The 14581-nt window shown below is 41.0% G+C and overlaps 1 protein-coding gene across 2 annotated transcripts in view; it reads left to right on the plus strand.

Annotated features, from left to right (window-relative positions):
• Nucleotides 1-3525: 3525 nt before the first annotated feature.
• Nucleotides 3526-14581, plus strand: part of grk3 (G protein-coupled receptor kinase 3) — a 74213-nt gene continuing 63157 nt past the window's right edge. Inside the window, exon 1 of one of the 2 annotated variants that reach the window (XM_085280627.1) lies at nucleotides 3526-5944. In XM_085280627.1, coding sequence (XP_085136753.1) covers nucleotides 5832-5944 — 113 coding nt within the window. In that variant the 5' untranslated portion in view covers nucleotides 3526-5831. The remainder of the gene's footprint in view (nucleotides 5945-14581) is intronic. The other variant, XM_085280628.1, reaches the window with a different exon arrangement.

A 14581-nucleotide genomic window follows, 5' to 3' on the forward strand; every position in this document is an offset into this window, starting at 1 on the left:
GGACAAGGTGTACAAAGAAGCTGATATTGATATTGCATATGGCATATTTTTAAGAATATTCATGGAGTTGTACGATAAAAACTGTCCAACAATAGAATACAACAGAAAGCACAAATATTCAGATAGACCATGGCTCACTAAGGGTTTACAAAATGCATGTAAAAAGAAAAATACACTCTATAGGGAATACCTAAAACAAAGAACAAAAGAAGCTGAAAATAAATATAAAAAATACAAAAATAAGTTGACCAATATTATACGTGTATGTAGAAAGGAGTATTATAGTAAAATATTGAACAACAATAAACATAATATGAAAGGAATATGGGATGTTTTAAACGGTATCATTAAAAATAATTCTGGACAACAAAGTTATCCACAATACTTTATCGATAATGGCAATATTATGGAAAACACTGCTGATAAGGTCAACAGCTTTAATCATTATTTTGTAAATATTGGACCAAAACTGGCAGAACAAATTCCTGAGTCACTGCCATCAGTAGAATGTAGTGAAAACCTGATTGATAGGAACCCTAACTCAATGTTCCTCACATCAGTGGAGGAAAAAGAAATAATTGACATTGTACACATGTGTAAATATAAAACATCCACTGATTGTAATGATATTGACATGAAAATCGTCAAGAAGGTCATTGAAGGAATTGTAGGACCTCTAACATATATTTGCAACTTATCATTTCAGACGGGAAAAGTGCCAAACAAAATGAAAATAGCTAAAGTTGTGCCGCTGTATAAAACCGGGGATAGACGCCACTTCACAAATTACAGGCCTGTTTCTTTACTACCACAATTCTCCAAAATCCTAGAAAACCTGTTTAATAAACGATTAGACAAATTCTTAGATAAATATAAATTACTCTCTGACAGTCAATATGGATTCAGATCAAAAAGATCAACATCTCTGGCATTAATCGAATCAATTGAGGAGATTACGAATGCTATAGATCAGAAACAGTATGCAGCTGGAGTATTTCTGGATCTCAAGAAAGCATTCGACACAATCAATCATGACATATTAATTAATAAACTGGAACGGTATGGGATTAGGGGGGTTGTACTGCAATGGGTGAAAAATTATTTAAGTGACCGGAAACAATTTGTGAAGCTGGGTGTCCATTCCTCATCATGCTTGGACATTGCTTGTGGTGTTCCACAAGGCTCTGTACTGGGTCCAAAATTATTTATTATTTATATAAATGATATTTGTAAGGCATCTGATATATTAAAATTAGTATTATTTGCAGATGACACAAATATTTTTTGTTCTGGGGGGAATCTAAAGGAGCTGCTGGATACAATTACTTCAGAAATGTGCAAAATTAAAAAATGGTTTAACAGGAACAAACTATCGCTAAATCTAAGTAAAACTAAAATTATCTTATTTGGGAATTCCCTTAGAAATGCACAAGTGCAGATTCATGTAGATGGTGTGGAAATTGAAAGAGTACTTGAACATAAGTTTCTTGGTGTGATTATAGATGATAAATTAAACTGGAAGTCTCATATAAATCATATACATAACAAAATTTCAAGAAGTGTCTCAATCTTGAGTAAAGTAAAACACATTCTGGACCACAAATCACTCCACATTCTCTATTGTTCCCTGATTGCACCGTATTTGAATTACTGTGCAGAGGTTTGGGCCAATACTTACAAATGTTCGCTATCATCAATCTTTATATTACAAAAAAGGGCCATAAGGATAATCCATAAAACTGGTTACAGAGATCATACAAATCCACTATTCTTAAAATCAAAAATTCTAAAATTCACAGATCTGGTTCATTTTCTCACAGCACAAATTATATATAAAGCAATAAATAACCTGCTTCCTGACAATATTCTAAAAATGTTTTCTAAAAGGGAACGGGGATACAATTTGAGGGGGGAATTAAATTTAAAACATCCTCGTATCCGTACAACATTAAAAAGTTTTTGCATCTCTGTGTGTGGAGTGAAGCTGTGGAACAGACTAAGTAAAGATATGAAGCAATGTCCAAGCATGGCGCAGTTTAAAAAGCGGTTTAAGGATATGGTTTTTACAGGGTACAGGGAAAAGGTAGAGATTTGATAGGGTGTTCTTGTCTAATATTTTCATGTGTGTGCGCATGCACGGGTTTGTTGGTATGGGTATATATGTATGTGTATATGTATGTATGTATGTGTATATGTGTGTATGTGTATGTGTATATGTATGTATATATATGTATATGTGTATGTATGTATATGTATATATGTATATATATATATATGTGTGTGTATGTATGTGTGTATATATATGTATATATATATATATATATATATATATATATATATATATGTATGTATATATATGTATGTATATGTATATATATATATATATATATTAAATATATATAAAATTGTAGGTTGTGTATCCTTCAGGTGTTAATGGGGTTATTGAAAATGTGTATATGTGCGTATGTGTGTATATACGTAGGTATGGATAGATAGAAACATATATGTGTATATATTAAAAAAAAAAAAAAAAAATTACACATAACATATAATGTAATTACAAGGAGGTATTTCTGTAGTCTATTGATACTAGATAGTGGAAAAGGGGTGGGATTAAATAAGCTTATGCTTCTTCCTGCTCCTTTTTGAACATGGACGTTATTTGGAGTTGTGGTTGCTCGTTTTCCTTTTGTTTGCTTTGTTCATTTGTCTCTTTTAATTCTATTTTTTTTTTTTATACTTTTTCAACATGTTCAAAATAAAGATTCAATCAATCAATCAATCAATCAAAAGTGTTTGGGGCCACTCTTATGCTGAAAAAAATTAAGATCAGATATTTTGCAGATGCTATAATATGGTGGATGCAAATCTGAAAGTTGACAAGCCCTCCAGCGCCAAACCATGACAGTCTCCACCGTGTTTTTCAGATGACTGCAGACTTTCACTGTTGGACCTCTCTCTTGACAGCCTCCATACATACTGACAAGATATGAAGCAAAAAACTTCCAATTTGGATCCGTTCCTCCATCACACCTGCTGCCACTGAGTTTTAGTCCAGTTTTGGTGTTCTGGTGTAATTTAACCTCTTTAAGAGAATTAGAGAGATAGGAGCCAGTACAGAAATATCAGAGGTTATAATTTTGATCTTTAACCTCACAACCCATGACATAAATCAGAGGGGGATTTATGTCATGACAAGAACAATGTCACAGGTCTAATGAGGCTCACTGTGCTGCCACCCTCACTGCACATTTTAAGTGAGTCTTTTTTTTTGTCACTCAGACTTATTGTACCTATGATGGCCCCTGTATGCAGTTTTCATCCAAAACAGCCCTGCTCCTGACGCCCACCTTACCTCAAAGCCTCTTTGCCCGTCCACTGAACTAAGAGTATTACCATGTGCGGCCAGGCAACGGCACTGCATCTCCACCTGAGCAACGCACGCATCCCTCGACGCGTACGTTGACGCAAAATACACTGCTGTAATATGAACTGTCGGAAGCTACTGTTCGTGACTATTCCAATTCAGTGCGAACAGCAGCAGCGTGGGGGGCAGCGGGGTAATGTAGTGCAGCGGAAACAGAGCAGGCCCGACCAAAGAGCTCTCTTTTCTACAGGCCAATCCAAGCTGTTCTCAGTGAGCATCGTTAATCACCGCGGACTCGGCGCCCTGATTAAGTTAGCTGCACGCGCATGAATAGGCGCGGATTGCGCCTTGTTTGTTTGTAATACATAAATAAACAGAGCGAAACAACACCTTCCTCTCTAAGCACCTCTAATAACGCGCTTCCGTTCCAACAGCCGAGAGAGCCGCTCCGTGTTTTACGAGCCTCTCCCCGCCGCAGTGGGAGGAAGTCGAACTACAAAGCAGACAGAGCCACTGTGCTAGCAAAAAACACCAAAAAAAAAAAAAAAAATAGAGAGGAGGCTTTAAGCCACACATGTGCCGTACTAGAGGCGACGAACACCTTAATTGAAACAAGCGGACTTGACCGACTGGCACTCAGTCAGAGGCTGCGGAAGGAGACTCGTTCAGAGGCTTGGAGCGTTTAAGCAGCCGAGTGGCTCTGCGAACGCCGAGAACCTGGTAGGCAGGAGGCGCGCGGGGCTGCCGCGGAGCAAGAAGACCTGATCTGAACGTTCAGTTTCACATCTCTGAGGCGCGCGCCAGCGTACTGTTAACCTCATCACTATAAATATTGTTTCTGTTGTTTTTTTCTTAACATTGCACGGACTAAAGAATTTGACAGTTTGCCTCGCCGCGCAGTCGGTCAGCCAGCGTTTACAGCGAGGAAGAAAAGTTAGCGTTTACCAAGCAGACTACTGGCCAGCGCTCCCTCCCCCTCCTCCATCATCAGCGTCACCCTCACCCCCACACTCAGTAACTCTGTGCTGGGTCTTTAGGCAGGGAGGGTCCCCCTAACGTTCGGGGTAACCGAAGAAGCAGCTATGGGTTATTGTTTTGCATCTCTATCCTCGTTCTGACTTCACCGGACTGTCGAAGACTGTTTAGCGGAAACGCTGCAAGACTTCCCCAATACGAGTCTCCAGTGTCCTCGCCTCGGCCGTTAGCTTAACGTTGCTGAGAAAATCGCTGCTGTTTGTCTGCCTGCAAGTGACTGTCTTTGCAACGGGATTGATTTTATATGTCTGCTGAAGCGGAATAGCCTAAAATAGGAGTGTCTGACTGGCCGCTCTGAATCCTGGTGGTTAGTTAGCCTCGTGGCTAGCAGGTTTCATTTTGCTAGCTAGCGTGGTAGCTAACTAGCGAACGAACCCAAATATCTATAGTGGCAGCGGCTAGAAACCAGTTAGCTATGTACCGCTGGATTTGGTTTGTGATCGCTTGATTCAATTCCTTTACACCTGGACAGAATTTGGCGACAAACCTCTGTCAGCAGTTTAACCGCATCTTTTCCGGTGACTTTTTTTGTGCGTGATTGACGAGACGATAAGGAAGGTTTGAGCCTTAACGCTGCACAGGAAAGCAGCAACAGGGGCACAAACAGCAGCGCTGTGTGGATACTCTGGAATGCAAATCATGAATCCTGGCTTATCTCTAACCTCGGCTTGCACGCTTTTATTTATGCCAGGTCGCGCCTGACAGATTAGCGTTTTGCTGCAGGAGCACAAGACTACAAACGGGCACCTTGATGATCCACATCTAACCCGTTCAGCAGTGTCTCACCAGCCCCTCTGCACTGATCGTTAAGCCTGTCTTCTCACGGCGTGGCTGATTTTGTGTTGCAGAGAGGAGCAGGCAGTCCGCTAAGATTAGAACATTTTTTCGACAGTAGTGTTTACATTTTAAGGAACACCCCCCTGCCCCCTCCCTCCCTCATTCCCTTCTTCCTGAAGCACATGCCGCACTGGAGACAGACCAGTCGTTTGGACACAGGAGGACCAGGCAAGTCCCCGGAGACCTGTAGAGCCTGACAGCGCCCGTGTGTGGTGCATCGCACCTACCTGTGTGAGAAACATCACAGGTCCTTACTCTCGCCCCTTGCGCTACATGGAATCGCAAGGACGGTGGATCTAGCGGGCCTGCTTACTGCAGATATTTCGACTAACCCCTACCCTATGTCTTCCCTCGTAAGTTTCCTCTTTTACGTGACAACGATGGTAGTTTGAACAGACTTGGAGTTGCAGACAACGCCGCCGTTTCCCAGCAGACGGTCAGCGCCGTCGTCCATTCATCCGGCCCCCACAGCGCGCCTTGGCCCTTGATGTGGGTCACATCTGGCCGAGGACGTTGTTTTTAAGCCCCTAAATCAGAAGCCACCCTTCCCGGCCCGGTTATTTAATCGATTTGGTCGTCCCAGGGTCGAAAGATGGCGGACCTTGAAGCGGTGCTCGCTGATGTCAGTTACTTGATGGCGATGGAGAAGAGCAAATCTACTCCAGCGGCCCGGGCGAGCAAGAAAATCATTTTGCCTGAGCCTAGGTAAGCACATCCATAGGGGCTTTGATGCTGGGCTTTTGTGTGTGTATGTGTGTGTTTTTGTGAAATGGATGACATTTTCTGTGCATGCTACGCGACCATATATGGCGATGGAGGCGTGCTTCCTCTCAAACCTGTGCCTTACCTTTGATGGGGACCGAAATGACTGTAAAGCTTTTTCTCACTTTAGGTTTCTAAGAACATGCAGCAAACCCCGGCCTCGTAAAATCTGCATTTCAACCATCATTGTCATAGAGCTTAAAGTTAACAAGAAGTTAATCCAATGATCCACAGTGTTGGAGCTACCTGCACATTTTGTTTGCCATCGTTTCTGGTGTCCATTGCTTGTCAGACATGTTTTCTTTGCTCCCGGGCTTTCTTGACTAAAGGTCTGATCCTAAATCTGTGTCTTGTAGCCAGTGTAATTCATTCTTTGAAGCTGCTAAGTGTTGTCGTTGCTGCTGTAAATCCTTCTGATGCATCTTTATTACCACTCTATACAGCTGTTGATCTCATCTTTGCTGTTTGCAAGCGTTTAGCTCACCGAGGAGGGTGTTACTCAAGACAAAAGCTAGAGTCCTATTGAAATAGTACACCCCCACCACCTCTTACCATTTGTATATAATTGTACATCCTTTTGTCCCTGCAGCAGAGGCTTGAAAGTGTCGCTTCAGTCCAGGTTGTAGCGTGCAAGTTCATTGAAGGGGATGTGGTTGAAATTTGGTTATTGACATGGTTGCTTTTCATATGAGGTCTGTGAAAATTTCACAGCACCATTTGAGTTCAGTCAAATGCTAACTGTGTGAACAGCAATTAGGTGTGGATTAGCTGGATAGTTTGTACCACTGTCACTGATCTGATCTGAGCTCATTGTGCTTCCAGCTATTACCTTGTACTCCACTTTTCTTAATCGCAAACGGGTTTTTCCTTACGGTTTTGAGGCTGGATTCTGGGGTGTTTTGTATTTATTTCCATGTTATTTTTGCATATGAAAGCTGCAAATGTCAGATTGACTCAGAGCTAGTCCTGACTTCTGTAGTCCCTTTCAGAATTCTTCTTCCCTGCTGACGCAGTCACATCTGACACCCCAGTGCTTCCACTATGACTCTTCCTCCTTTAGATCACTTTGTCCATCTGTTGACGTGAGAATTAGCTGACATATTCAGAGTGAGCTTTAAATACAAGCTTTAACTAATATAAAATTAATACATCTTCTTATCGTAGTACACAGTATAACTCTGAGGTCTATTTTTTTTAATGCAACATTTAATCTAGAATCTTAATATGAAGTAGGGTGTATATATACAGTTGTGTCTCTCCCTCTCTCTCTCTATATATATATATATATATATATATATATCCATCTGTGTATATATGTATATTATAGCGACACCATGTCTTTGTGCACACTAACGAGTTAGGCTTGGCCATCTCTGACAGCAAGAGCGGTGTCAGTGTCCTGTGACGATGTAATACCAAGAGAAGAAGCTCCTACAGCAACCTCAACCAAAGCAAAGGGCTTTACGAAATGAGCAAGAAATCTGGTCCGATTAAAGGTGGAAACAAAAACACGTTTCACCACTGCATGTTGGCGTAATCAGTGTTGGGGTCATTATTTAAAAAAGAAATGTATTTAAAATAACGCTTTTCTCAAAAATAATGCACTATATTACTTAAGTACTCCCAGGAGAAAGTAATTCATTACACTACTCATTACATTACTTTCATGTTACTCTTTAAAATGCCCTGGAACACATTGTCAGTTGTTAACATTTTATCTAATTGTCTTTGTTTGACACTTTCAGATTCTTCATTCTGTATTTTTTTTTTTTTTTGGGTGAGCTGAACAGATTTCTGTCACATATAAATTTTGGTGATGTTGAGTTATATGGGTGGTGTACATTGAATGCAACACGTTAAAACAATGCAAATGGAGAACATAACATTGCAGCCACGGGACTATGAAAGGATCATATGTAGATCTGTATTTGCACATACCTATGTTAATAATTTCAAATATATTTACTGTTGTAAATTTTATATATTTAGCTGCTCAGCTTTAAGTAATAATCCTCTTTAATCCTCTTCCAATAATCTGTGTAATTGGTCAGACGCTGCCAGCGCCAAGCCTGTCATGTCAACACGCTTGTGCCTTAGTGAGTTCATAACCAGCTTCATGTAAGAGTTATCCTGATTGCCATTGTTGGGGTAAGTGGATCCAGATAACAGAAAGATACCCGGGGTATCTTTAAGTCATTTCATAGTGCAGGTGCCTGTGACTAGCTGATGTGCTGAGGGGAAAAGAAGACTTTCAGTAGTAAGAAATCAATAAACAGTTGTAGAACTAAATATCAGTCCTGTCATTTATAGGCAAATCTGCACCTCATAGTGCGGTGAGAAATATTATCCTACTCTTTTCTTCATTCAGTGATGGAGGTGTGTAAAGTTTGAGTTAGCAGTAGAAGTTCAAAAAAGCATAATTTTGAATTTGTGTGTCCAATAATGTTGCTCTGCTGGTACTTTATCTTTGTTAATCTGGCAGCCCAGAAGAAAGACACTTGAATACGTGCTGCTAATTTTTTTCCAGCTGAAATGATTACAGGAAAGCATATTCTCTGATAACCAATTGAATGCGTGTGCCTTGATCGTTGTTCATGTAGAGTGAATTAGGTCAAAAATCAGTCCTTGCTCCCTGTAACTCATTGATGTATTTACATGCCATAACAGCAGGAGGGCCCCGCCCTCTTGGCAGACTTTAGACACCTTCAGTGCACAAACAAAGGCTCTGACGCTCTGCAGAGAGTTCCCACCTCTGACAGGTCTGGCAGCAGTGGCCGGTGATTTCCTCTAACAGTCAGCTTGTCAGTGCTTCTGAAATGGGCTCAAATTAAAGCACTTTCATTATTTGTAACAAACCTAAATCAGTGAATCAGGAGCTTCATGTTGTTTCTGAAGCATCACTGTTGTAAAAGGTTGTAAGAAAGTTGATGTGCTGTTGTTTTCAGTTCATTCCAGTGTGGTATTAAAAGTAACTCGCAGAACCTGAAACTCGTCTTAACCGTTATTCCATTACATTGAGCATTCAGTCACAGAATAACACAATAATTATGACTTGGAGATTCATGGCCCTTAAGCACCCAACCCTGCACTAACTCTGTGTACGTGATGGTGTGGCTAAAAAGGGCAGATGAAAAAAGTTATCTGGGTGTTATTTATGCTCATTCTATCTTCTCTAAATGTACACGATTGAGTAGAGGGCGATTCAGAGACCGTGTTTGTGGAAATCAGTAACTGTGAAACGCTCTTTGTTTCATTGGCAGTGAAGGAGAATTAAAAACAATGTAAACCCAAAGATCAGAACCGGCATCATTTGGCTGCAAATTTTGTCCAATTTTATTTTTCCCCCAGAACAAAATAGTTCAGTTGCGAAATAATTTGTGTCCAATTTATTTTAGAAAACATCAAATCAAAATAACAGTTCTCTCATGGTGCTTAAAGTTCAAGCTGATAGTAACTGTATTCTGGTCCAGAGAGCTAAATCTGAAGCACTTTCAGAGAACATGAACAAATATACACAACAGAGCCAAAGAGAGCAAACTGCAGTCTTGCAGTAGCACATACACGTGCGCCAGTTACTAAACTTTTGGCCCTTTTTTGTGGCTGTCACAGATTTTAAAACATAGGCTTTTGCTTTATTTTAATGTGTGTTCCAGCCTTTGCTTTGAACATTGTTTAATAATTGAGACAATACCTTGCAGAGGACTAAATCTGTTTAGGGCTTTTAGATAATATCACACTTATATTTTATAGCAGCAGATTGGCTAATTGCTTGTGGACTGCTGTGTGGCAGCTGTCAGTGATGATACAAGAACACTAACATGTACCACTACAACAGTAAGTGCGTCTCCAATACAAAGACTTTACCTAGCCAGGCCACAGGTATATTTGGACATCCATACATCAGCTGGAGAGAATACCCAGTCCTCAGTACGTGGATCAGAGAGAAACACAGCACTGAGTCAGTTCATGGCAGACATGGCAGCTTTCCTCCTCCAAAAGAGCCGCTCAGCAGTCAGACTCAGAAAAGGTCTTAGCCAGCTGTGTATTTGCGGTGATTCATTCAAACATTGGTTTGTGCGTTGGTTAAAGTGTTTTTTGTGATTAACCTTTGTGGTATTGTCCAAACAACTGGTGCGTTTGCCTGTTTGGTTTGGTTCTCCTGGTGTGGTAATGTGAAAGCTGCTGCAGTTTGTTGGGAGTGGAAACACAAAGCAAACACAGGACTTAGTGATCATGTGTGCAGCATGTAGTGTAGGTCTGGTCAGTTAACTGGATTTTTGAGTTTGTCTTGAAACAGTTACTTTTTGTGTTGATTTTTCATTCTGAAGCTTTTCCATGTTTCTGTATGGTGTGCAATTATTGGCGTGCACAAAAGTATAACCTGTGTTTCAAGCATATTTACAGCACAGTACTGCAGTTGTAATCTCAGACATGACTGGTAATTGTGGAGTACAGTCTTTGTTATGAATGACACCCCCCATTCATTCATTCATACGGAATTTCTAAATAAATGCCCAAATAACTGCCACACATGGCGCTAAGTTTGCTACCACATGGCAATTCTTGTTTTAAGATAAATATTAGCTGCTGTGTTGCAGCTTCCCTTGGACCTCTGTGTTTTCTGTTTGGCTGGCTCAGTGGCCATTTAGCATCAGTCCTTGGTTTGGTGGCTTCTCAACCGAGTCCTGTGTCTCACAGGTGAACGAAGTGTGACGTCTCCTCTCCCCTCACTTAGCCTGGAACAGCTCACAGTTCTCGCTCTGCATTTTTTTCCTGGATTTAATTTCTATGTATTTGGATCTCACCAAAGAATAAATTTTCCATATTTGTGTATTTTTGTAGCACATAAGGTTTTGAGTGGTCAGATTTTTACTGAGATTTTGCTTCATTTACCTCGTAGAGATGTGACGCTTTTTCCGATTCTTCATTCTGTATTTAGGCATGAGTCGAACAAAATGCTGTCACATATAAATTTTGGTGATGTTGGGTTACATATGGGTGGCGTACATTGACACATTAAAGAAATGCAAATGGAGAACATAACATTGCATCCACAGGGACTATGAAATGATCATATATAGACCTGTATTGGGATGTACCTATATTATTATTTTCAAATGTATTCACTGTTGTAAATTAGTCTGCAGTTGTCCTGATCACCTTGTGGCGAAAAATAATATTTGGCCATAATTAAGCCTATATCTTCAATCTCACCTGGGAGTGAAAAGGAATCTTTAAACTGACAGCCCCCAGCATCCAGCCCACTGATGATAGATGACGCAACATCTGACATGCGCTGATGAGTTCCAAATTGATATTTGTGTGTGCGAGACCAAGCACTGAGCTGAGTATATTACTAAAACAGTGTGGTGCGGTGTATACACATAATAAAATCAAATCGTCAGCAACCATTTTTGCTGGGATTAAAATCACTTGAACACTGGGTTCCATAAACATGCTGATTTTCCAGCAGCTGGAGAGCCGTGGTGCTGTTTCTAAATTGCAGACCCTTACTTGATTGGATGACCATTAGCTGCTTTTTTTTCAAATCTGCAAATCTGTATTAGGAGGAGCTGTAGAGGTTCTTAGAAAAATGAAATGGCAAACCCAGGTGCTGGTATGTTATTGATCAGAACTGAACTGCTCTGCGGTTGCACAGGAGCACTCTGTTAGAGTGGATGACCTTTGTGCTCGTCTCCACAAACAGAGCAAAGCTTTAGCACTCAGTGTAGACTTACCAGTGAAACTGTATGCCGGGCTAATTGAGTTCACTCATTAGACATTTAGTCTTCAGGGAAACATGGAGGCTGCAAGTTAATCCAAGGATTGGCAGCTCTGCTCCATGTAAAGACCACACCAGGTTGAATCCTGTAACAAGCGGAGGCGTTTCTGTATGAGGAAACAAACCACACAATCGATCATTAGTGTAATGTTTTTGTGAGAGTGGTTTATCAAATGATTCTGTGCTAGATATGAGCTTTATTATTTATTACATTACACATTAACATAAAGGAGCCGCAGAGATAAAAGGTTCAGCTAATGGACCTGTGAAAGCAGTGTAACACAGCTGATGAGTAAACCAGTCAGTGAAGCCAGGCTGAAAATGTGCCTCCAACATGTCAGTGAGGACATTAAGAGAATAAGCTGTCCAATACAACTGCATGAATTATAACTGTAAACACAAACAAGTTTGTGATGAAGAGCGCTGGTTTGTATTTAAGTGGACCTGCAGATGCACTGCTTATTTCCTGAAGTGCTCATGAAGTCAGCTTGAATACACTCATTTATATCTCCCATTTGACAAAGTTAATGGGAGTTGGAAATAATAAAGGATCAGACTATTATGTAGCCTCACACAGAATGCTATCTTGACAAAATTCAGTGATATAAACTTGGACTTTACTAACAGGGCTGTGTCTGTGTCTCACCCACATGCTTCATGTGCATCCTCGATTACTGCATTTCCTCAAAAAGTGGTGAGACCATTGGATGTGCCTGTAGGTCATAGTGTTTCCAGCCCTTCCTCCTATCTACCACATACCTGGTAGAGTCTGTGACTGCAGGCTTGGGTTGTGTCACTGAACAACAAGCTAGAGGATAGTGATCAAATGTAGATTGCTAATCTAATATGCCTTTTAAAACTAGTTTGTTCCTTCATTTATACATTTATCTTTTGTTTAGTTCCTAGTTTTTAATTTCCTGTCTGCACCATTACATACAGCCAGTACTTGTTTGTGTGTACACGTGCACTATAGAGAGCATAAGAGCTGGACAGAGTGTTTGTGGCATCACACACTTTCTGAAGCTTCTTTCAGCTGCAGCCATTATGGTTCTTTGGAGCCAGAAGTGAGCTCATTAGGATCATGTTCGCAGCTGCATGCAGAAACTGAGTAGGAGATTTATAGACACACATCTTCTAATTAATGCAAGTGCAAAACTAATAAAATGGAGAAATGTGACCTGGCAATACTGTAGCACAACTTGTTGGATGGTCTGTACCAAACAGCAAGCATGACTTATCTCAGATGAGCCCTTAGAAACACTCAAACAGGCACCAACAGCACACACCATGAAGGGGTCTGCTTCAGTGACTCAGAAGCCCCATTTCCATTAGTACCATCTTGGATTGAATCGCCATGGTTCGCCACGGTTTTTAGGCTTTTCCATTAGGTCCTAGTACCTGGTACTAGGTATTAAAATAGTACCTGCTCGACCGGGGTTCCAAGCGATCCGAACGGGTACTAAAATGTGACGTCGTCAGACGTCAGTGGCGTTACTCAACGAGTCGTGAGAGCGTCTTGTTCACGAACAACCCAACTAATATTCTCCTCAGTTGTACTACAGTGCTGGGGATGTTCCTTTCTGCGGGAGTCAAAATGTTTTATACACAGAAGCCCAGGTATTGTCTATGTGTTGGAGTGTGATTGTGCGTATGTTGAATGTTTTCAGAGGAATGTGGAATGGTTGAATGGAATGAATCATGACAAATGTGAAGGGCAAGTAAAAGAGACAGGCTTTTCTGTTTTAAAAAAAAAAAAAAGCAGAACTTGATTAAAAGTGCGTGCATGGGAATGGGCAACCAGTAATGCATGCACAGCTGTAACAGTCGTGCATGTGTGAAGCTTCCTGCAGCATACTTGCAGAGGCCGGAAGGTTGCACTTAAATGTGGCACTTTGGAGATAGCATGGTGCTGCCACATTCTCAGCGGGCCACGCTGAGTCCTCTGGCAGTGAGGCGAGACTTTGACGGCAACACTGGCGGCAGCTGAGAAGAAAAGTGTGGGGGATGGCGACAGGATGACCTGCTGTTATGTTACAGAGATCAAGTTAATGCTGACCGAGTCTTAGCCAGAGCTGGCCTCACCAGTAACGGCCCTCAGCCAATCACATCTTCCAATTCCTGTCTCCAGCTAAAGTACAAAAAACAACTGCCTTCTCTCTATGAGACACAGAGTTCAGGGTGGTGTCTGTGCATGTGTGCAGACGTGAAATATTAAATATGAAGGGAAAAACACACTTATTTAACATTTTTATATTTTTGCAGTGGTGCATGCTGGTCATTGTTGTATAGTCAAACGATAGACCAGCACGTCATTCAGAATCCCGTCCCTCTGATCTTATTTATGTTGTTTTTCCCATGGTCTGTGCTGCTGGGAACATGCAGCAGGGAGCGGAGCAAAGACGGGCTCAGTTTTACACTGGACAGCAGTGTTAGTACATGTCACTGTTTTCCTTTTCAGTATAAAAAGACGTCAATATGCCGAAGAATCCTTGCTAACACAGTATGAGTCTAAATGAAAAGCTCATATTTGATAACACTGCATGAGCCCCACTGTTTCCCAGCTGAGCATTGTGGTTGTTACTGAGAAGAAATATTTTGTTAGCCTAATGTTAGTGTCATGCAGGCAGGTCGGAGTTGCATACATACTGTTTGTGGACCCAACCCAAACCCCAAAACATCTGCACTAATGCTGACATTTGGAGGATTCCTGCTGAGTCAATAAGGAATCAGACCTATAAGTGGAATCTTTAACAGTTTTCATATGAATAAAATCCATCCTGTGTGTCATTGTTGGTCTC

This window comes from Mchenga conophoros, linkage group LG7 (assembly GCF_057382185.1).
Source record: "Mchenga conophoros isolate Kocher_MC1m ecotype Shallow Benthic linkage group LG7, M_conophoros_male_GT1.1, whole genome shotgun sequence".
NCBI lineage: Eukaryota > Metazoa > Chordata > Actinopteri > Cichliformes > Cichlidae > Mchenga > Mchenga conophoros.